Source organism: Dermacentor andersoni, chromosome 7, assembly GCF_023375885.2.
Source record: "Dermacentor andersoni chromosome 7, qqDerAnde1_hic_scaffold, whole genome shotgun sequence".
In the NCBI taxonomy this organism is placed as follows: Eukaryota; Metazoa; Arthropoda; class Arachnida; order Ixodida; family Ixodidae; genus Dermacentor; species Dermacentor andersoni.
The window spans coordinates 127,665,697-127,688,921 of NC_092820.1; the positions used below are offsets into that span (position 1 = coordinate 127,665,697).

The 23,225-nt window shown below is 49.3% G+C and overlaps 1 protein-coding gene across 1 annotated transcript in view; it reads right to left on the reverse strand.

Annotated features, from left to right (window-relative positions):
• Positions 1-23,225, reverse strand: part of LOC126534540 (inactive tyrosine-protein kinase 7-like) — a 169,845-nt gene that overhangs the window by 23,704 nt on the left and 122,916 nt on the right. The window contains exons 3-8 of the mRNA XM_055072445.2: positions 11,332-11,619; positions 9,475-9,622; positions 6,026-6,162; positions 4,812-5,108; positions 2,342-2,686; positions 336-620 (exon numbers count right to left, since the gene is read on the reverse strand). Of these exons, the coding sequence (XP_054928420.1) occupies positions 336-620; positions 2,342-2,686; positions 4,812-5,108; positions 6,026-6,162; positions 9,475-9,622; positions 11,332-11,619 (1,500 nt within the window). The remainder of the gene's footprint in view (positions 1-335; positions 621-2,341; positions 2,687-4,811; positions 5,109-6,025; positions 6,163-9,474; positions 9,623-11,331; positions 11,620-23,225) is intronic.

The window sequence follows — 23,225 nt, forward strand, 5'->3', positions numbered from 1 at the left end:
AAAAAGAAAGAAACTTATAGCCCAGCAGGGAGTGACGGCTGCTGAAGGAACAGCAAAAAGAGTGAGGGAAGCAGGCCTGATAATTCCCTCGCCTCGGCAGAGAATTCTGGGCCATGGCGCTGTACTCGTTCCCGGTCGACGCTCGCGCGATAACCTTCAAATCGCGCTCGACTGTACATTCCTTAGACGCTCATTTGAGCGATAAGCATTATATAACACTTATTTCGTTATATCGGATAGTTCGTTATTTCGAGTTTTGTCTGCTCGCGCTGGACCCGCTAACGAGCCGGTGCATCCGTGCACAAGAGATGCCGGCGGCGGCCAACACCACTCACTGATGACGTCGAGGCGCACGGTGGCGTTGATGAGTCCCTGCGTGCTGGTGGCGACGCACGTGTAGCGTCCGGCGTCCTGCGCGCGCACCCCCTGGAAGCGCAGGGTGCCGTTCTCGTCGCGGATGTGCGGCGGCCACTCGAGCGACGGCGGCTGGCGGCCGCCCTCCTGCTCCTTGATCCAGCGCACGATGGGCGTCGGGGTGCCCCGCGCGCGGCAGTAGACCTTGGCGTTGGAGCCCAGCTCCAGGTTGCGGCTCACCGGCGCCGGCACGAACTTCAGCCGCTCTGTGGTGGGAGGAGGCGAGAGGGTCACGGACAACACTGAAGTCGAAAGAAAGAAAGACTGGGCACATCCCACATCATCACGAGAGGAGCGACGCGGGTGCGTACGATTCCATGTATTTTTTTTTCTGTAGAGAGAGCGAGAGACGAAAGAATAAACGCAGGGAGCGAAGTCGGACAAAACAACGACCCTGTACACTGGGGTAAAGGGGATGAAATGCTTAGGGAAAGAAATACGGAGGAAGTGGGCAGACAGATATCACCTCAGCACATGATGACAGTTGAGATCACTCAATGCTAAAGCCGCTTGCACAAGTCTCTTGCCCATAACACTGCCGTCGCCACCCTCGGCTGCGATGGCTGCTGGGGTCGGCAATCACAAATGGTCGCTAGCAAGTGCTATTGTGTAGTATACTTCTTTTTTTTAATTATTTTAGTACGATTAGCATACTTAGGCACTTTACACAGTTTTTGTTCAGTGACCATCTAGGTATCTGGTTTTCACAACGTCTTCAATAAAAAAGGGAAATCTGTAAAGTGCATCGTGTGCTGGATGGAATCAAACCCACGTCAGACGGCTTGCGCAAGCACCGTATCCCGACTCTTCAGCGAGCTGCGTCACAAGTGCACAAATTATGTGTCGAACTTCAACGAACCTGATTCAAGATAACGCTTTGGCGAGCTGATCTACGAATGCCCCATAGGTATGTGCCGCTCTCCAATGAGCCTCTTTACGCTACCTTGGCTCACTGGGTACATGCCATTGGGCATGCGGCCAGCGAGGACACAATTCTCGGTGTTTGCACGCACTGGCGCACCGCCCATCTCGGAGGACACAAGCGGGCTTCGCGGCGGCACCGCCAGATGGCGCAGCATGTCTAGAGGTCCCGCCATAGTACACGGACAGTACATGGCGCGTTTCAGCTGTGCAATACGGGGTGTCGTTGCATTGCTTGAATGCTAATCGCATTAGCGTCGCGCGTCATCGTGGGAAGGGTTATGTTAGAATTTATTCAGAGCTGCAACTGCCACATTCAATAACACCACAGTGTGTTTTCTGCCATGTATACAATCTTAATAAGCCACAATACTTGTCTTCTACGCAATGCACGTCATTTATGATTTATGACGCTGGCATATAGGCCCAGCACAACCCTTCAAGTTTCTAAGGTGTGCCTCGTGAGAGTGAAGTGCTGTTCCCATTTGCTACTTGAATTTTCTTCATCGCGTACTTTAAGCTTTCCCATGTTGCGTCTGCACTCGTGTGTATGCCCTGTGTAGCAAGCTCGGTTCTGCAGCTCAAGCAGCTCGCTTATGGCTCATTCACACCGGCGACTTGAGGAGGTCACGCGACCATTTGCGGCTCGCGATCAAAAAGCGACCGAAGGCGACTGATGTTCACACCGGCCAGCCCGGCTGAGCGCGACCCGCAAGTCGCAATCCTGGAGATTATCGTTCTCAGCGAGAACTCTCGGAATCTACATCCAGAAATCAGCATTTCTTATCTATCTATCTATCTATCTATCTATCTATCTATCTATCTATCTATCTATCTATCTATCTATCTATCTATCTATCTATCTATCTATCTATCTCATACTCTCTTTATCGCATATATCGGTATACACCTTCTATTCTCTATCATTTCTATCTACGTTTACGGATTCCCTCGTGCCTCACTGAGCAGGCTTTAGACCTGAAACCCCAAACAAGCCGTCACTCACCCCTGACTTGCAGCGTGGCCACCTTGGCAGTCTGGACGGGGAACCCCGTGGTATTGACGCTGCAGAAGTAGTCGCCGGAGTCGCTCAGGCCCACGTTGCGGATGTGCAGCGTCCCGTTGGGATACGTGGTCAGGTGACCGGGCCCGCCATTGCCGTTCACGGCCGCCGTGATGGGGTCCGTGTTCGCCGGGCCGCCATTGCCGGCGGGGCGCAGCGGCCTGTCGTCGTGCTGCCACGTGACCCGCGTGACGGGCGGCGGCGAGCCCGTGTAGGCGCAGGTCAACGTGGTCTCCTCGCCTTCGTCCACCGTCAGGTCCAGCGGGTGCGACGACACCGACGGTGCCACTGCGGGAAGGAGACGAGAGGCCGATGAGCCCTTGTAAGAGTTGGGGTCGGGCATGAAATATATGGTAGCTGGCCCATGCCGTCGTCCGACTCATTCACGCTAAGGACGTTGTTGAAGGGAGGGGCTTGTTCTCATCGAGAACGAGGAATATGGGATTTATTTACAGTATCTACATGAGGGTGGAGAGCGTTACATTTCATCAGTCTAACATGACTGAGAGCGAATGCACACTGAGCAGCCGCAAAACGGCTGCTTAAAAACACTCTGTCCTCCCTAGATCTCTAGGTGAGGGAAAACGTCCGTTCAACCTTCGGCCAATGGGAGCGTCCAAAGTCATCGTAGTCGACGTGCCTTTGAGGGGGAGGGTTCACACACTCACTTCCGAACTTTGGTTTCACTGAACACACCGAGGTGAGGATTCTCGTAGACAGGGGTCTTGACCCAAGCAGGCGCCTTTTGATCCCAGAGCTGACCCTGCAGCTAGCCGCCGCGTCTGTCCATTGACTGTAACGTCTTCTGGGGCCCGTGAGAAAGCACCGTAAAAGACCCTGTTCCAGGAGTTCTCTTGCTCCAAACAAACCGTGAAGGCGACAGCGAATCAACTAAAAATACTCGGTCCGCAGAACGTAGATAGACATGCCGGCACCGTTGGGCTGTCGAGGAGGCGCGTTGTTGTCTTTACAAAGCGAGTCGTCGCAGCTGGCTGGGAAGGGTTCGGAGGTCGCTTCTCCGAAGATCGCCAGCCCCTGCAGGTCGATCGTAACACCCTCAAGTGGCGAAGGCGGCGTTCGCGGAGTCCCCAATTCCGCGGCGGGCGGTGGTGCGAACTCCACAAGCTAATGTTCGTCTCGTTTAGAACATGGACACGTGCGAGTACCACAGGGCAAGAATCATTCCAGAAGAGTAGGCGTTCGACCCACTTAGTACATCGTTAACAGGTGATAACAGCGCGAAACACGCAGGACTCAAAGAACAGAGCGGAACAAACCAGCGATAAGTTACAATGTAAGGTTCAATGAACCAGGTGGTCCGCGGCGCATGCGCAAGTCAGCTAAGACCACACTCTACGCCACCGAGTAAATGCATTAAATGACGTAAACCAAGAAAGAAAAATACAAAATAAATCATAAAAACTCGTGAGCAAAGAAATTTTCAGAAAATAATCATAATAAAACTGCTAAGCACATGGGAGATGGTTGTCAAAGTTTTCTGATACTGTTGCATTATCTGTGAAAGTCGTCGGCGCGACATTCCTCCCCATTCCTCTGGAGTGATGGCGGAGCTCCGTTGACCCTGAGCCACGCGTCGCGTTTACAACTCTTGCTATACCTTTTTGTCAGTTACCGCAACAGCAGGCTGGGCACCCGCTTCAGCGACCCACAGGATTGACCAACCTCTGGCCTGACGTCAGCGCTTGTCAGACCCACCAGCGGGGTTAGTTGACACCAGCACTTTTCCCTCAGCCCCGGTGACCTAGTTTCTGTCCGGTGGCTCCGGCTTAGTAGCATCGTTAATCTCCCTTCGGCGCTACCCTCTTCTCATTCTATCAGAAGTTGCTGAGCCATACTCTCACAAGGGTATGCAGAGACAATCCGGCCTATGACAACGAAATCGGGGAAAGAGTGAAAGAACGCTATTCTCCTTAATACTAACGCTGCTGCTGCTGCTGCAGCTACTGCTAATAATATTACTACAACAACTACTAGGAACTACTGACTGCTGCTGGTAAATGATAATACAATACTAATAATAATAGTAATATTAATAATAATGCTAGTAATAACGACCGCGTGCATCGTACTTATGTGTGTTCTGTTATTTTCATTTCATTGAACTTAGCAGAGTTGCCCACAAAGGGCGCGATTACGTTGTACCCATGAACAACTATACGCAAAACCAAGACTTTAATTTAACATAATTGCTGTCTGCGACGTAGCACATCTGCTCGACGTCTACGACGAGTAGTTTCTGAACGTATGCCAAAATCTTCCCAATTTTACCAATACTACTACTACTACTACCGTTGGTTGCCGCAAGGTTACCGCTACTACTGCTAGTGCCGCTATCACCACTATGACAAATGCTGTCGCTGCCTCTGGTACTACTACCATTTCTGCAACTCACCGGCGACGAAGAGCGTGACGCCGGTCCGCCGGGTGTGCGCCATGTTCTGCGCGACGCAGGTGTAGTTGCCGGCGTCGCCTTTCTTGGCCGCGTCGACGAGCAGCCGCGTGCCGGAGACCCTGACGCGGCCGCTGTCGCCGATGGTGTGGCCCGACGGGTCCTCCCACCAGGCCCGGGGCCGGGGCTGGCCGTCGGGCACCACGCAGAGCAGCTCGAGCTGGCCGCCCTTGGCCGCCACCACGGTGCGGTCTTCGGGCAGCGGGGGCTCGATGGACTCGTGCTTGAAGTCCTCGAGGACTGCGGCCGTTCGTTATTAGTGTATACGTGAAGTTAGAGAGAGAACTTTTTTTTTCTTCATTTCGTGTAAGTTTGACGCGCTTTGAGGGACACGAAAGAGAAAAACAATTTAATCTGTATTAGAAGAACGCGCTTACCGAATACCACCCCCCCCCCCCCCCCAAAAAAAAAAGACGCACACAGTACAGTGAACAGAGAGTTAGCAATTCAAAAAGAGCATAATAAAGAAAGATGTGTGGCCGTGCCGGGGTGACGTCATGGAGAGTTAGCAATTCAGAAAGAGCATAATAACGAAAGATGTCTGGCCGTACCGGCGTGACGTCATGGATTGTTGGCAGTGTCTGTGCACGCCCAGTTAATTTTCCTTTAGGTAAAGTTAGATTACATCGTATTTTACAAGAGCGAAAAAAAAATGAACTTTGTAAATTTTAAGGACGTAAACTGAGCCACATGCGCCCTAATACGGTAACACACGCTCAAATTCGTAACATCCGTAACGTCCGTAACGTGTTTGCCACGCATGAACGGTCTCTGTTGACACCTCCAAATACACTTAAGTACCGGCGCGAAATTCAGAACATAGAACTTTCACTTTGATTTCCTCTCGTAATAAACAACGCATTTCCACGAAATTAACAATGACAATGAGCAATAATGCAGAATCTTGGAACATTTGCCGCCTTTTCCTTTTCTCAGAAAAAGAAAACACAAAATTTGGCACAGCAGCTAGAAATCCGTGACATCAAAAGCAAGACGTCATGAATGCAACAATATGGCGCTAAATTAAAAAAAAAAAACGAAACTTTTGCCCCCTCCTTCATCGGGAGTCATTCGCGACTCTTCGTGTCAAATAAGCGCTCCTGGAGAGATACACAATTCCCAAACAGTCGAATGGCGACCCAAGCGAGCACACTCACAGGCGAGGCTTATCCGCGCCACGAAGGACTGCTGCGCGGCGTTCTTGTCCTGGCCCACGCCCACGCAGCGGTAGAGGCCCTCGTCCGAGCTCTGCACGTTCTGCACCAGCAGCGACGAGTTGCCCAGGATCGTGGTCCTGCGGGGCGCGCATGGAGTCGTCGTTCGTACACCGACCACATTAAACAGAAACGAACGCACCTTTACAGTCATGCTGCGCGGAAACCGTCACTTCAATGGCATCCTCGACAAATCGCACTGGTGGCGCCCCGGGGACGCCCTCGTGCGCTGTTTCGTACAATCATCGTCGCACCCCGGCCCGCGGTGCGCAGCGGTGCGATTTGCCGAATTCGCCGTAAAGAAAAAAAAAAAAAAAAACCTTTGCGGAAAAGGCATAAGAGTATTTGCGTCGACTTGCCGCGCGTTAACACGTGCGACAGCGAGACGAAGCGTGAGACCTTAACCTCAGTGAGAAGGACAAGAAACGAGATGTAACTTCCAGGCTGGAGAAAACGAGAAAGGCGGAATTTCAAGCGCAATGCACCGAACAACTAGTAGTACCGTCGTGTGACGGAAGGCAAAGTTTTCAGAGGCACTGCTTCATTTGTGGTACGATGCAGAGCATAGCGCTTTTATATATCCTTCCTTTCATTTCAGAGTATGCCTTGCAGCAAATGCACCACGTTCAAAAAAAGAAAAGAAGGAAAAAAAAGCGACGAAGAGAATAAATCCGCGTGCACATGTTGCTGTATTCGTACGCAAATAGATTTAATTTATTACACAATGTGTGCCACGTCAGCATAAACTGAATGATTAACTATGGAGGCTAAACTATAACAAGTCTTACTCAGGAGTGCACAGCCTGTATCTCTCCATATTTTATGAAGAGATGCTTAAATGTTCTCCGGACCCATAACTAGGCACCAGGTAAAGAATCCCGCAAACGTTATTTACGCTAAGACGGGGGGAAAAAAGAAAGGAAAGAAAAGAGAAAGATAGAGATAAGAAAGAAAGAAAAAAACATTGCAGTAGTGCAGGGGAGTCTGTTGATCGAAACCTGGTCGCGTTTAATGTTGATCAAAATTTAAGCCAAGACGCCACAAACGGTCTATCACTGCCACACGCATGAAGCAGTTGCAGGCCCGATAAACGAGCACCAATTTACTGTGTGAGGATCCAAGGACACAACTTGGCGAGTTCTAATCTTTCCCGCGCAAGAACGGCCCAAACAGGAGAAGACACTTCGAAGTCAGTGACGCGAAAGTGCCGTACCGGCGCTCTACTGCTTCGGTGAGATAATCGAAAATGGAAATTGCTATCGCTTTCCCCATTTGGCAAAGAAGTATTCTTTTTTTCTTTCGTGAGACATAAAAATAAATGAAGTCTTGCCAAAGCGTTTTAGGAATATGAGGTAATTTAGTATTGCTCTCGAATGTCCGTTTAAAGCGACATCCGCAATAAACACACACACACACACACACACACACACACACACACACACACACACACACACACACACACACACACACTTGACACAATTTAATGTCGTTAATGTCTTTTTTTTTCCCTGACCCATCAATATAACACGTCACCTTAAGAGCCGTAAGGTGAACCTTCCACTTCACTGCCTCGTACCACTCCCACCCCCTTTTTCTTTTTTCTCTCCATTGTCCGAAGCACCCAATTCGTAAAGCACAACCTCTATACGACGACGAAAATATCTCAACGTTCTTGGGAATCGCTGTGCTGCTTTTTTGTTTTTCCCTGCACTGTTTTATTTCCTCGCCTTCGCAGTCAACAATGACCATCCGCCGTCGTTCCCCTTGTCAGGCGCAGCCCCGTACAACGCCGCGGACGCCAGATGTCTCACAATGGGTACTCGGCAATACTCGCAACGGCGCAGGGAGAGGAGCTTTATGGCTCCGCCATACACTGTCACAGCTCGCTCCGCGAGAGACGCGGAAAAGACAGAAAGAAATAGATCCGGATATAATAACCCGTCGTATACACATACACAGATATATACGCGCGGGGAAACGTCATAAATCTCGCTTATAAGTTCTACTTCGTGTCACCTCGTGACGTGCGTGTCCGGGGCCAGAAAGAACGGATTTCCGATTCGTCATCGTTTAAGGGGCGGCCGGCCGAGTCTCGGGAGTTCGCGTCGCTCGGTCTCGAGGCAAATAAAGAACAAAGAAAGAAACGCTCTTGGATTATGGGTTTTTCCATCTTATTTCGATTTTTCTTTCTTTCTTTTGCGCCCGCGCCTCTCGCGGATCGCATACCAGACGTGCCGTAATCCCATTTCCTTTGTTTCAGCTGCCTGCGCCAGTCAGAAGATGTTTCTTTTGCTAGGCTTAGCGTCGTCGTTACACGCTATTGATGGCATACCTGTTCGAACCAACCGCGGTGGCATAGCTTCTGCGGCATCGCTATGCTTATTGTGATGCTATTGTCGGTCTATCGATCGAACTTTTTCGAAACGCGCAGGGTGAGCACGAGGTTCCGGGTTCGGCTCTCGGAACGTAGACGACGCTTTCCGGTGGAGGTTGAATGCGATCGCTCTCGCGGGTATACACCGCGATTTCGTCGACGCGTTGGAGAACGACAAGTCGCATGCCGCCGTCGTCATCGCGATCATCCGATTTTATGTCCGCTGCGGGACGAAGACCTCCTCTCTCTCTCTCCCACCGATCCCCAATTGCTCCAGACTTGGGCGAGCCCGCTGCAGCTAACACTTCGAAGACCAGATCTAGTACACATGCACGTACAGGCGGTCCCCGAATTCACGTCTTAGCGGCGCCTTCCTCCGGAGTCACGGAAGACAATTTCGAAGGCTATGCTCTAGCGAGCTGCATGCGCCAGAGGAGACATAAGGCTTCACCGACAGGTCATGCTTGCCGCCATGTTTTGGACACTATGCTTACCCATGCCCATAAATGTGGACGGGAGTGCAGGGGACGCATTCTACGACGATCACTTCCGGCGATAGTATCGCCGTCAGGATCGCGCTGATTGGCTGGTTGAGCCCTACGTCACGCGAAAGTGATCATCGCGGAACACATCCCCAGGCGCCGCCCCATAGCTTAACTGAGTGTAGCATCGCACGCGCAATGATGTCTATGTCAGTAGTGTACTATATCGTTTCAATTTTCTTTATTGTTTCTGCATTTCAATTAAAAACACGCTTACGTTCTCCTATGCTTCCTTAGCTTCGCCGTTTGTTTGTTGACATGGTTGCAACAAGAAGAAAAAAAAATCACAGCACCTCAGTTCATTGATCCTTGTTCTCGTTCACGTAAATACCGAGTGTTAAACACATAGCAAAAGACAGCCGCATAAGTATACAGCCCGTATGCTTCGCGGTCACATACGTATAAATCAAAGTGCACAAGCTGGAGAACGAAGCCACGGTTGCGTCAAAGACCATGCGTACAGTGGCCGTACTCACTTGGTGGTGTTCCCGAGGGGCACGTCCCCGTCCAGCGCGTACCACTCGGTGACCGCGGCCCTCTCGTAGACGCAGTCGAGCCGCGCCACGTCGCCGCGCTTCACGGTCACGTCGCTGGGCAGCGTGCTGATCCGGGGCACGTTCTCGCCTGCGTTCGGAGGAAGGCCGCGGCGCTGACGAATGGTCGGCCTCGACCACACAACTGCCTGCTGGCTCTTTCAAACGCATGCACGCGCGGCGGTACGCCTCTTGGTTTATTAGAATCGGTTTTAGATAGCCCGCAGATAAGAGAGACGCTCAGCGGCCATTACGTGCCATGCAGATGCGCGTGCCCAAACCAGTTCTCTGTACCGACGGTGCGTCGGATAAGATGGCTGTTGAAAATGTTGGGCACTCGCTGGACACAACACTTTATTTTGTCGTAATCGTAAAGTTAGCTTTCCTGCGAGGCAGTTTGCCGAACTAATGGCGATGTAATCTTTTCTTCCTTTTTTTTTTCTTTCAACCAACATAGCCTAGTTTCGCGGTAATGTGACACAGGAAATGCGGACGTGGGTCTCGTGATGAAACCGTCCTCGAGAGACAAGGCCCAGAACGTGCATCGAGAACTTAGTCTTTCGTTTGAACGATTAGTGGTGCCGCTACGAGTTGGGCAAGCGTGCTGTGTTTAAGCGGCGCTTTCGAATCAGAAAAAAAATAGTGAACCGGTGTTTCGAGAACCCGTGCGAGAGTGCAGAAACAAAACCCAGCGCAGTTCAATTCCTATCCCAGAGAAGACCTGTCCTTGCTATATATCTTTGCCGCTTTTATTTCGCGGCACATATCGAGTGAGCCAAAACGAACTATAACTGCTCCGCGCAAAAGTAAACCTGCACCATATTTCGTACATCCTTCGGCATGCATGAACGGTTTCCGTTGAGACCTTCAGCATAAGCTAAATATTCAATTTTTAGTGCTTGCCGGCCGGCACTTAGACGGTCGTTCTCGGCTGACACTGTTCTTCTACGCCTATACTGACAGTTCGAATAGAACAGTTAATTAATTAATTTATTTATTATTGCAGCAGCAATTACACGGACACTCCAGGCGAATTTCTGCCGTCGCTGTGATGTTCCCCACAAAGTCCAAAAGCGATAATACCGTCGCCGCGGGCCGTACGCTGTACTTGCGAGTGAAAACTTGCGAGGGTGAGCCCACGATCGCGGCTCAATCTGGCGTGCGCAAGGGAGGAAAGCGGGGAGGAAGCTCGCCGTCTTCCGTCGCGCGCAAGGAACCGGGGGGAGGGTAGGCAGAGAGGGTGCGTTGTACTTCGGCAGCAACTGCGTACGGTGCGAGGTCGCGCGGGCATTATCTTGAAAGCGACCTGCTCTGGGGGCAGAGTCTGGGTGGGTCGGCGGCTTGTAGCTTCGCGTGTACTGTATTCTCGCCGCTCAGTTTGCGTTGAAGCGATAGTCGCTTCGCTCGCTGCTGCTGCCGCGCTTCCTCACACCAGAGTTTTCACAGCGAGTGTACGCGGTCATCGAGTGTAATGTGTGCATGTTTGCCTGTGCGTACTGATACCATGCTTGTTAATTTAGTTAGTAAGCGAATGTTTACAAGTTTGTACGGCCGACAAAACTACTATCCTTACTTATTATGGCTGTCCAGTAATTTGCCACCGCAATCAATGCTTCGCCTTTCGGGTGAAACGGCGACATTGTATTTATTTGTCATGAATTTCAAGTTATTTCAACAAGCACTAGATGTCGGCGGCTACTCCGCAACTATGCAGATCGCTAAATGAACGAAGCGTGATGATAGGAGAAGTGAAACGTCTCTTCTGTATACCACGAAGTGTGCCGTTGCAGTATCACGTACCGGCCAGCGTGAGGGCGAATCCTCGCCGGCTGCGCACCATGCCGGCCTCGGAGGAAGCCGCGCAGGTGTAGACCCCATTGTCGGCGGGCGTCAGCGCGGCCAGGTGGAAGCGGCGGCCGCGGAACGACACCCGCTCGCTGCGGAACAGGCGCACGCCGTTATGGAACCACTCGAGCTGAGGCTCGGGCACCCCTTCGGCACGACAGCGCAGGGACAGCTCGCCACCCACCGCCAGTTGGTCGGGAGACGACGGACTGTGCAGCTCGACGCTCACCTGCTCGCCAATCCCTGTTAGAGAGAGAGAGAGAGATAAAAGAAGAACGAAACCTGAGAGGATACTCGCATCAAATATAAAGGAAAAGAACGACATTGGCAAAGAACACAGAGGACTTGCCATAAGTGACGACCAGTGGTCGAACAAGGAATGTCGCTAACGTTACGACAAACGGACTTCGTCAGTTGCTGTCCTGACGAACACTCCTGTCGAAACGTTAGCGACGTTTCTTGTTCGACCACTGGCCATCAATTCAAGCCTGCATCTTCCTGTGAACATGCATGTCTTGTTGGGATGACCATAATAAGGTCAGGTCTTGCACGCTGTGCTGCTGACGTATTTGGTCTTGAAAATCAAACGCCACTGACGAACTTGCGCTGTATATAGCAACACACAGATATTACGTGCCTAGGTGATGTATCTGAATACGCTGCGCTGAGGTATTGATGGCGCCGTCTTGCACGCATTCGGTAAATGACGCCACTTACCTCCGAGACTCGCATGCGCACACCTTTGCATTTATCGCCTTTTTTTTTTTCTTTCTTGGGGGTGAGTGGGATGGGAGTGATCCGGCACATGATATGCAAGAGACTTCGGACAATGCGACGCGAAGCCGCTCAAACACGAAGTATAAAAATGAAAATTTCTCATGGTTGCCCATCTCGGAGGCATATATGACACACAAAAGGTTTCATACAAACAAATTCACGAACGAGTGAAAAAAAATTAAGCATAGCTATCCGCGAGGAAAATGGAAATAAGCTTTCGTAGAACACTATATAGTCCAAACTGATTTAGCACTTGTCTTTATCGTGGACTTGAACATAAGCACAGCCTCCTTTTAGATGCGCGTCTCTGAGTTATTGCCGTTCAATTCGGTGCCGAACTGTCTTGGCCTATAAGAACAAAGAAATCAGCAGGAAAAGACGTCACGCGCAAAACTAGAACTCTGCACGTTGCCTAATTAAAAACTCTCACGTTTCGTGGCAGGTCATGAACTCATACAAGGGACACGGAACCATGACCTGAAACGGATGGTCCAAAAACATGGCCCATACAGCGTCCATGAATACGTACACAAGGGTCAATCGAACTGCATTTCGTACATTCCTGCTTACAGCATACAAACCGCATGCAGCACTTGACCCAATCGGCGCCGTGGAGGCACAACCACAAAACAAGACACGCGGACCGGCCGCCAGAGACACCACAAGACAAAAGTCTAAAACCGGCCGACAAACACTCGCGCCGCCTTACTGAGAGAATAAGATAAAGGAGGTCCGAACAGAAGCAGAAGGGCTCGCGAGAAGCTCGCATAATCGATTCTACTCGCCCCGCGCTTCACGCATCCGGACGCACGCCGTCTGTAAGACGTTTCAGAGTAGTACCCCCCCACCCCCCTTCTTTTGTTACTTGTTTCGTTCACTCGGTCGGAAGTCGTGATCGCAGGCGGGAGACAAGCGGTGGCATGCCCTCCGCGAATCACGTGAGGAACAACGAGCTGTACGAGAGGAAACGGGACGCGCAAAGCCGAGACAAGTCGAAACAAGCCAAGGCCGGGTCACATGCGCTGAGCCTCGAAACGTTACGCCGTCTGCTTTAAAGGCAGCGCGCGCGTGAGTAGCAGACGATGCGGAGTAACGGATCCGACCGGTTGCAAAGAGTCAAGGAACCGCAACACACGTTCTTTACCGGTGGCCGAGGTCACGATTGGGCAAACGCTGCCGTTTCGGTGGGGCGGTGCTCGGGAGCTGAACGATGTGCAGGATGTACTGGACGTACCTTATGCAGAGACCTTGTATTGTCTCCTTCGGAAGGTGCCGGCGGGCTAATGATGTCATGACCCCCGCCGTAAGGAGTGCTAAGCAGATAGACTATGCTGAGCGGCGGCGCAGGCTTTATTTAGAAGGGTATTTTTGGCTCAACCGCTGGCGGTGGTGCAGTAGTTATGCTGTATATGCTGCTGAACGCTAGGTAGCCCGTTCAATTCCTGGCAGAGGCGGCCGGCATTCCAATGGTGCACATGGTCCAACAACGCTCGTACACAAAAGATTTAGGAGCGGGTTCGAAAGCTTCAGGGGGTCTATATTCATTTGGAGCTTCCCACTACGCGGCGTCACTCGCTGGGTCGTTAACCCATAAAATTTGATTCGATTCTTATGGTTCACACTGACGACGAGCTTGCTCAGCCCAGAAACCCTGCCTCAGCTAACACGCCCGTGTTCGGTTTCCGACTCAGAATATATAAGCGGTCAATTATGTCACCCGAAACGACTCTACGAATTCGAAATAGCAGCACTGAATCTTAGTCGGCGCCCCCCTTAAGAGAAAAAGACGGCAAAAAAAAAAAAAAAAAAGCACTCGAGAAGCTGGAATAGGAAAGGAAAAATATACAGGAGGAAAATACTGACGAAAAGTTCCAATGTACGCTGGATAACATGATAGAGTAACTCAAACATCATCTTCGAGATATGACATGCGAAGAAGCTGTTGGGTGTGACGTTTAGCGTCAAAGATCATGTGGTTCTCAAACCTACTCAACTGCGCTGTTGCCGAGCCAGGACTTGAGCTGGTTACGTCTTCAAACATTTAGAGCTGTGGAATGTCCTGGATCGATGCGGCGACGAGAAGTGCGAGGAATAAATAACGAGAAAAGGAATCACGGAGCTAACTGAATGGATTTCGCTCTCTCTCCACACTGCCTCACTTGTGGAAAGAGAGGGTAGGAAGGACCAACAAAAGTATATTTTAGAAACTAAGTAGACAAAATATAGGCTAAACTAATAACTGAAGTTACTGCCAACGAAATGATTTTAATCATCTTCTTAAGAAACGAAACACTATGGCACAAGGTGTTAAATTTGCATCTAAACATCGAAAGAAAATGCTCAGAAGCTGCTAATGGCTTAACCAATACCAAACCGTAGCTACCGATCGTTGTTACGAGCCCCTAATCACCACAAGCTTGCGTACACGAACGTACAATGAGTACACAAATAACTTTCCACAAGACGATTTGGCGAGCTTCATCTACAAAGCCAGGCAACACCGCCTTGGCCGACAATCAGGAGTCGTTGCTCGCGCCGTTACAGATAAAGTTAGTCCAACTGCAGCACGTCCTCTGGACAGGCACCGTCAGCGACCTTCACCGCACATTTTTCTTTAAAAAATACAAAACGAAGACACACTCGGGCATCAGACCAGGCGCTTACGTCACGCACTTCACCTGCTGCCGCCGACAATTGAGGCCGGTATATATATGGCCTGTCTTTCCATTCTGCCTCCAACGTGCGACATGAGTCACGTTGATTTATATCGCTTCGCTACCGCGCGCGTTCCCCAATTTCGCCTCACCTTCCCAAAGCGGTTCCCGTTTCTCCCCTCTTCACGAAGTTTTTACTTTGTCCGTACTTTCGCGCCCCGTCGCCGTATATTTCCCTCGGAGTTCGTTCCATCCGTTCTAATCTAGGTGGGTCAGCGCACCTCGCGCGCGCCGCAAGCGCGCGCCCGCAAATCTAGCGCCCGGCGATCGTCACGCTTTAGGGAGAAGAGGGTGCCACAGCCCAGGGAGGGATCCCTTGCTACCCTCGCGTCCCGTTCCTCCAGAACGAAATGGAGTGAGAGAAACTTAAGGGAGAGGGAGTCGCCGTTAGCGCGCACGGTGAGAGAGTGGCGCCGGGGCTGAGGGAACACCCTGTCCTGGCGGGAGAGGAGGAGTCCCGTCACCGGCGCATAAAGGAAAGACTCCCGTGCAGCAGGGTAGGGATAACGGGCCATCGCTTGGGGATGGCGCGCTGCGCCCTCTGCCGGCTACGCTTGACGGCACCCTCGGGACACGGTGGTGATTGCAGGGAAGGTGACGCACGATGAGCGATAGAAGAAAGTAAAATAGAGGGTTACGCGTACGGAGAGAAGGCGGGAATCCGAGGGGGGGTGGGGGGAGAGAGAGATGACGGCGGCACCGCCGTGAGGGGACCGTGAAGCCCTCATACGGGACACGCGGATGGCAGACGCGGACAAGGGAGGATTAATGTTTATAAGCCGGGCCTCATTACTCAACAGAGATTATGTATTTCTTTAAGGTAATTGGCCATTCTCCAGACCAAAGCAAGGATAGGGACTGCGGCGACTGCGACTCGCTGTCATGTATTCACAGTATGGTAATTAACAGGACGACGAATCTCACTGGTAATGCGCAGGATATAAACGGGCACCGCGGAAAGGAAGCGCAAATAGAGCTAGGAGAGGATGGAATCCATTATCGTGTTTCCCCTAATAAGGTTACATACCGATGTTTAGGGGTCACGTCCCTTTGTTGTGTTCTGTCGGCACTGCAAGCACGAAGGTATATTCTTAAGAAAAGGCTTCGACTTAACTATTTAGGGAGAATAATTTAAAACATAAACCCTTGTTGGGTCCACTATTCACGCCATCAAAACACGCAGGCAAAAGCAAAGCAACAAAGCGAGCTGCTTCTCCAACGTGGTTCGCTGAAATTCCGAGACACACTGCCAAATGACAAACACCAAGCAGCTGTAAGGACAACGTTCGTACCTATAAACCATAGGAACTTTCGAGTCCCCAACTGTAAGCTATTGTATTGCCCCGCTCCCCCCCATTCCCCTGTACGTCATCTATTACTGACTAGAGAAAAATTAAAATGTCTACCGGTGCCGAGCTCGTGTCCTTAATTTCTACAACAGTCCGTCAGAGCTTGATTTTCCGCCTCGATTTGGGACAAAGCATGGCGACAACATCTAGACGGCAGCCAAGAGCGGAAATTTAGTAGCAGGGATGACACGGCCCTTCCTTATGCCACCATAACATGGGCACTTTTCCGTCGATATTGTCGCCGAGCACAATACGGGCTCTGCGCTTTCGCCAAAGGTATCGAACGAGCAATGCCAGTCGCAGAACGAGGCGCGCGTGCAGTCAATCGTGTATACCTTCTCGGGGGGTAAAAGGGGGATCGATGCTCATTAGCAAGCGAAGGGCAAGGGAAAGTGCAACGGGGGCAACGTTGCCCAATGCAGCTACACCGTCGCTGTTTCGAGGTTGATTCCCGTTATTGGAACATAGTTTTGCCACTGCCACCATCTGCATTTCTGCTGCGGATCGAAACCCCGACACGCAGGCACGCACGCGCGCACACACACAAAGAGAGGGAGAGAGAGATAGAGATAGATAGATTGATAGATAGATAGATAGATAGATAGATAGATAGATAGATAGATAGATAGATAGATAGAGAGAGAGAGAGAGAGAGAGAGAGAGAGAGAGAGAGAGAGAGAGAGAGAGATGTAACACTGGGTCGTTGACTCTTCCTTCTTTCACTTCACTGTATCAGGGTGGATGTCGCACACGGCGCAAGCTTTAGCGAACTTTGACAACAGTGACAACAACAGCTGCGCACGTAGTAGTGGTAGCCGTGCTGGTCGTGGATGTAGTAGTAGTAGTAGTAGTAGTAGTAGTAGTAGTAGTAGTAGTAGTAGTAGTAGTAGTAGTAGTGGTAGTAGTAGTAGTAGTACCTCATGCTACGGTGACAAACATCAAGCTTGGGGGATCGGTCTAGAATTAAGCAGCATACATACAAACACTGAAAGCACATTTATATGAAAATGAAATGAAACGCTAGTTGAACAGAGCTTGGTTACTCTCAAACGAAAAATAATTTCGAATTACATTTCTTAATAGAAATAAAGGAATAACTTAAACAGATATAAAACAAATCGGACTAAGCTAAGAAAGAAAAAATGGACGGATGCTACCCATACGTGGGAATGAGTTATAAGCGAAGCTTTCTGTGATGTTTACTGAAATTTCTACTTTTGCTCTGCTATGTAGCTCGACGCTCCTCGATCAGTGCACGCTATGGTCCCATTCATTTTCGCTTGGCGTCTTCCCCACACTCGGCGCCTTTGATGCGAACTTGAGCACTGCTCTGTAGCCCACTTTTTAATATATTTTTGTTGCTGACCACTTCAGCTCTTGCCTCTTATTCTGCTTGTATATTCGAGCACCTACACCCAGTGGCACATTCCCATTTTGGAAGATTGACGAAGAATCTTGGCATAGCCATTGCCACATACACTGTGACCCAAGTTCACTATTCAGACATCTACCCAGTTGTATGTTGTATGTATGTTGTATATTGTGTGTTGTATGTTGACTGCACTGTATGTTGTATGTAAGTTGACTATACTGTATGTTGTATGTATTGACTACCGGCTACTGCCAGACGGCATCAACCGGTAGCCAACAGTAGCAAAGTTGGCGGAGAGGCAAAAGAAGCTTCGCTTTAAACGCGAAACAAGAGAATCTGAATTTAAGAATACAACCACACATTAAATCTAAACCCCTGAATGTCGGAGCAAACATTCACATCACAAGGGCCCAACAGAGTCTAGAAATCCGAGGATACAACAGGGACGGTTCAATCGAGAGCAAGGTGGCGAAGCGAAAGTAATGCAGAATGTCGACTGACACTATACTGAAGCAGTTTACAGATGACGACGCCTTTTATACGCTCATTTTTTATGCAGGCTCGCTGAGGCGTTTTTCCAAGGTGGAATTTACCGTTTCAGAAAAAAAAAAGCACTGAGTATGTCTATGCCTTCCTTCCTCTCCGTTCTCAGTGCGTTGTTGTTATTAGCCGTGAACTAATACCAAGTTGCTGAGTTAATTACGCTCTTCAGAAAAAAAATGGACCCCTGACCAAGCAAAGCGCACTGCTCGGAACAATCATTAACAACGCAGGTGTTAACAGTACAAAGCTCAATTTCAAGATAGCAGTCATCCTTCTCCGGATGCCTCTCCCACACCGTAGAGGAAGTAGTTGTTTAGCAGTAGGATACACTAGCTGTTCAGCGATAGGACGATGTCGAAGCAATGCCATCCGATTATGCATGCAAGAAGCGATCATCTAATATTTAAGATAAGAAAAGATAAGAACTAAAACGCGGAGAGAAACTGGGAACGCTAAATACAGGAAGAGAGAAAAAAGAATGATACAGGAGCGATAGAATGAAAGGCACCGCAGGAAAGAGAGAAAACGTTAAACAAGATTTGCTGCAGCGCAAATAAAAAAAGGAAGAACAGAAAATAGACGGCAAGCACAGCTTCATTCGGCGCTCCATTAAAAGGGGGCATAATTACATAAGAAAAATCGCTGCTGACAGCACGAAAGAGAACCACGAAGAGGATTGACCGAGCCGGGAAGATCAGACAAAGAGGGTCTAGAACAGAGACAGGATAAAAACAAACTCGAAACTAAACTGCCGGGTAGACTGAACAAGCCGAACTCGTTTCCTGAGCAGCTATAAGCGAACGTCACCGTGCACCACACATCGCAGGCTAAAAAAGTTGGTTTGCTTAATCTTCATTCCTGGGCGCAAGAGAAGTATTCCCGCGGCTGATTAACTCCCGCCCAAACTTTCTTTCTTTCTTTCTTTCCTTCCTTTATTCTTTTGTCCTTCCTTCTTTTCTACCTCACTTCCTTCACTTCTTTTCTCTTTTGATTCGCACATTTCATTTCTTCTTTCCTTCTACTGAGCATTACTATATAGCGAGAACCGAAAGCGCCTAACTTCTGGGCTGAATTCGCCAAGTTCCTTGTCTGTAAGTGCGGTTTCCCACCGCTGCCTTCGCTAACATGTCCTAGATTGCGATTGGCTGGCAGCCAGTCTTGCAAACAGTTCTGGCGTAATAACTTTCTGGTGGCGTTAGTCGCAGTGCCAGAACTGGGGGAAAAAAAGCGCCGATCAAAATTTGCCTCGCACTGACGCCATCTTTGGGGGTAGCAGAAAGTCGAATTCACTTTCTGCCACAAAAGGTTAATGAGCTCAGTACAACGTGGAAGCTTTAGGAGGACGGCAAACGAAAAACAAAAAATACAAACACGTTCACGTACGGGATCCACTACTACCGTGGATGCGCTGCCTGTTGCAAAAACCGTGCTACTCGCTGCAAAAGGTAAAAAAAATTGATTCAACTGAAACGCCAAGAATGACGAATTGTGTTGGTGCTCTACATCCCGGACGACACGCTGGCCTGCGCTCATTTAAATTTTCTCGTCTGTTTCGTCGAATGCAGGTCCCACCAGTAACGAAATAAATTGCATAGGATATGGTTTAGCCACGAGATGTCTAAAAAGGGGACAATCGACAAGACAAGCTCACCTTTCAGATGATGTTCATCAACAAGCTCTTCCCAACATTGGCCCTACAATTTCTGGCACGCCTTGCCTTACGATATCGTCGTAGTCGAATGGACACCGGTACTTTAAAAACAGCGAGAGCAAACACCAGACGGAGGTAAATGCCCAAAAGAAAAGGCGCTCAGGTATTCAAAAAAAAAAAAAAAAGTTGCTTTTCTTTATTCCATTTTACGCGAAGGGGGCATAACGGAAGAAAGCGGAGACTGAAAGAACGCCGCACGTATTATGCCAACCAAACGGCCGTACATCAAATCGCGTCTGTGAACGTGTCCGAAGCAGAACCTGAGGAAGCGAAACAACGCACGGCGCAAAACGGATGATCAACGCAGCAACGCGAGGCAAACCAGAAGACATAAAAAAAAGCGAGACACTGTAGTCACAATCAAACACGGAAAGTGAGGAAGTGAGGAGCGAGAAGGAAACACCGCAGAGCCCAGACAAGTGGTCCAACGGCGCGGTTAATCAGACAGAGAGCCCGATATATAACTTCCCCGGGCAGCACTCCTGGCCTCCACGAGAGAAAATTAATGGCGCCAGCGGCTGCCGCCGCATACAAAGCGAGCCAGCGCACTGCGCCCTTATTGGCTTAAAAAAAAAAAAGCACATGACGCCGCAACGCACGCAGATGGCGCCACCGGAGCACGCGCGCACGCGCTCGCTCTTTTCACACCGCACTCTCGCAAAAACAGTGGTGCGGCGCCTTCGCTGCAGGCGACATGGGAAATTGAATTCGGTGCCATAATTTGTTCTAGCGGCTTGTAATTAACAGGCAAAGAGGAAGCCACTATCCTAATTATTTGCACCCGGTGACTCCACTGTAGGCTGCCGTTCTTCATTTTTTTTTTTCTTGTTTAAAGTATTTTTTATTCGCTGCAAGCTTCCGTAATCGGTGCGCTTCCTATTCGTTTTCCAACATTTAGGCTTTAATTGCTGGCACTGGTAGGCTCGGAAGGCGCCGATTAGGCCTTTAACCAACAAGTGTACTTACACATGGCAATGCGGAAGCACGGCCGGGCGATGGGGTTAAGCAAAAAACTAACTTTAATAAATTCTCTCTCTCTCTCTCTCTCTCTTTCTTAGCGGATTCCGAAGCAAGACACTTCCTAAAGTAGATGAAGGTACAATAGGGCGAACTGGGCCATTACCACCTGTCGTAACTTGCGCTGAGATTCGGTCATGCACTCGCTGGTACATGTTAATCCGTTTAGCGCTTCGCTACCTCCCACACCCAAATTTCGGGCTTCAGAAATGCCATGCTATGCAGACTTTACTGATAAGCTGGAGATGTTAGCCTGACCAATTGCCCGATATCGTCCGCCGGGCGCTCGATGATAATTATGTTATACACAGTGATTGCATAAGTACACAAACAACACTCACAGAGCCACACTATTCCACCAATCATGAGGGTGTACAAATTGTTTCATAAGTACCCTATTGGTGTCAAGTGCTGCATTTGCACCACACTCGAGTGTTCTCACAATTTCAAGAACGCTGTACACGTCAGTCACTGAACTTCCAAAATGCCAAAAACAGATTACACCAAACGAGCTCTCGTCAAAATAACGCTAGTCCAACGGAGATTACCTAGCCGATACTTTACACTGTAGGCATCGCCACAATACACGCAAAAAAAAAAAAAAATGAGAAGACAGAAAATTATATAGATACTGAACGTGTACACGCACACTCACCTATATATAGACGCACACCACCGCATAAGCACGAAAATGATTCGAAGCCAAACTTGCTTCATTCAGTACCTTTTTTTTTTTTTTTTGCATGTCAGAACGCGCGTCTAGAGTTTTGCGCAGTGCGGTGTCTCTCTGGCCTCACACCGTGAACAGTGCACAACTCTGGCATTCTTCAACCCGGAACTCGAACGAACACGTGGACTGTTCAAACAAGACCTCACAAAAAAATTCATAAAAAAAAAAAACGAAGCGACGAGCAAGGACGGACCTCAGGGTTCATAGTGTTCTTTTTTTTCTTCTTCATCGTCAGCGCGACCGCTGTCAGCTCGACTCAACTGTAAATCACTTCCGTGGCCACCGCCGTAAATCAAACTAACGCGCATCTTTGTTCCAGTTCATGACTCGCCTGGCACGTAGTAAATCCTCGCTACGCCGCTTCGACGGCTTAAGCCTTCCGCGCGTCGCTTTTATTTTTTTTTTTCGTCTTTCCTTTTCTCCTTTTGCTTTACTTGCTTTCAAAGTCATTATTCATGTTGCACGATAAGTGCGGACCAGGATGTTCCAGGGTTTCCTAACCGACTTCGACAGGCCTCTGCTTCCGCTGAGTCTGGGATACCTATCTATCTATCTATCTATCTATCTATCTATCTATCTATCTATCTATCTATCTATCTATCTATATATATATATATATATATATATATATATATATATATATATATATATATACATATATATATATATATAGAGAGAGAGAGAGAGAGGGAGACTATAAGAGACACTTTCTGTTTGCTATTCAGCAGCTCACCCATATACGCTGGCGTTCCATTTCGCCTGCGCACTTTGCAGTATAGATAATATAAGAGACCGCTGCAAGTTTAGTGAAGTTTCTTTGTGAACCTCTCCGTGTTTTCGTGACCGTGGGTACTGCAGCGCGGCCGTTCTCCTGCCGAGCAGGCCGACCAATCACAGCGGAGGACGCGCGCGACGTCACCGCCACTGGGTTCCGTGCACGATCACCAGATGGCGCTCGCCTCCGCGCAACCGCGGCCCGTGCGGGTGAAAGAAAAATAAGAACCAGAAAAACGACAGGACGCCCACCGATATACTGTACGTGTGTGTTTCGTTTACAAGACATTGTACTAACCTCTCTACAACGCCCGAGTAAAGACTTCCGTGTGACTTTGCGCGGACATTCAATGAGCACAAACTCGTGTTCCGACACTTTATGCACTCACACAAAGCTTCGCTGTATGTAGATTCCAACTCGTTGGATCTGTTGCTTTTTTATACTCTTTTCAGTAACTGTTAAAGTGCCGCCATATTTGGCTACTAACGCAGTCGTTTACAAACTACAGACCATACACGGCATTACATACTGCCGATGTTTTTGCATGGAAATGGATGCAGTCACACGGTCGGCGTCCCACGACCATGTTAACGCGACATGAGTGCGTACTCAGTTGAAAAATTGTTCGTATAAGAATACAAAATGGCGGAACCCATTAACTGTAAACAAGGTAGTCTATATACTATCTTATAGAGTTTACACATGTTGATATTATCGATGAAGTCTTGGGCAGGCTAAAACATTGTTTTGTGGGCACCTGAGTGTAGCTGCTACCAGTGCTTCTTTCGAAGTTTCTAAGATCCGAGTACCTTAAACAAGCAAAAAAGCAGACGCATAATTTAGGAAAATAAAATGATGAAG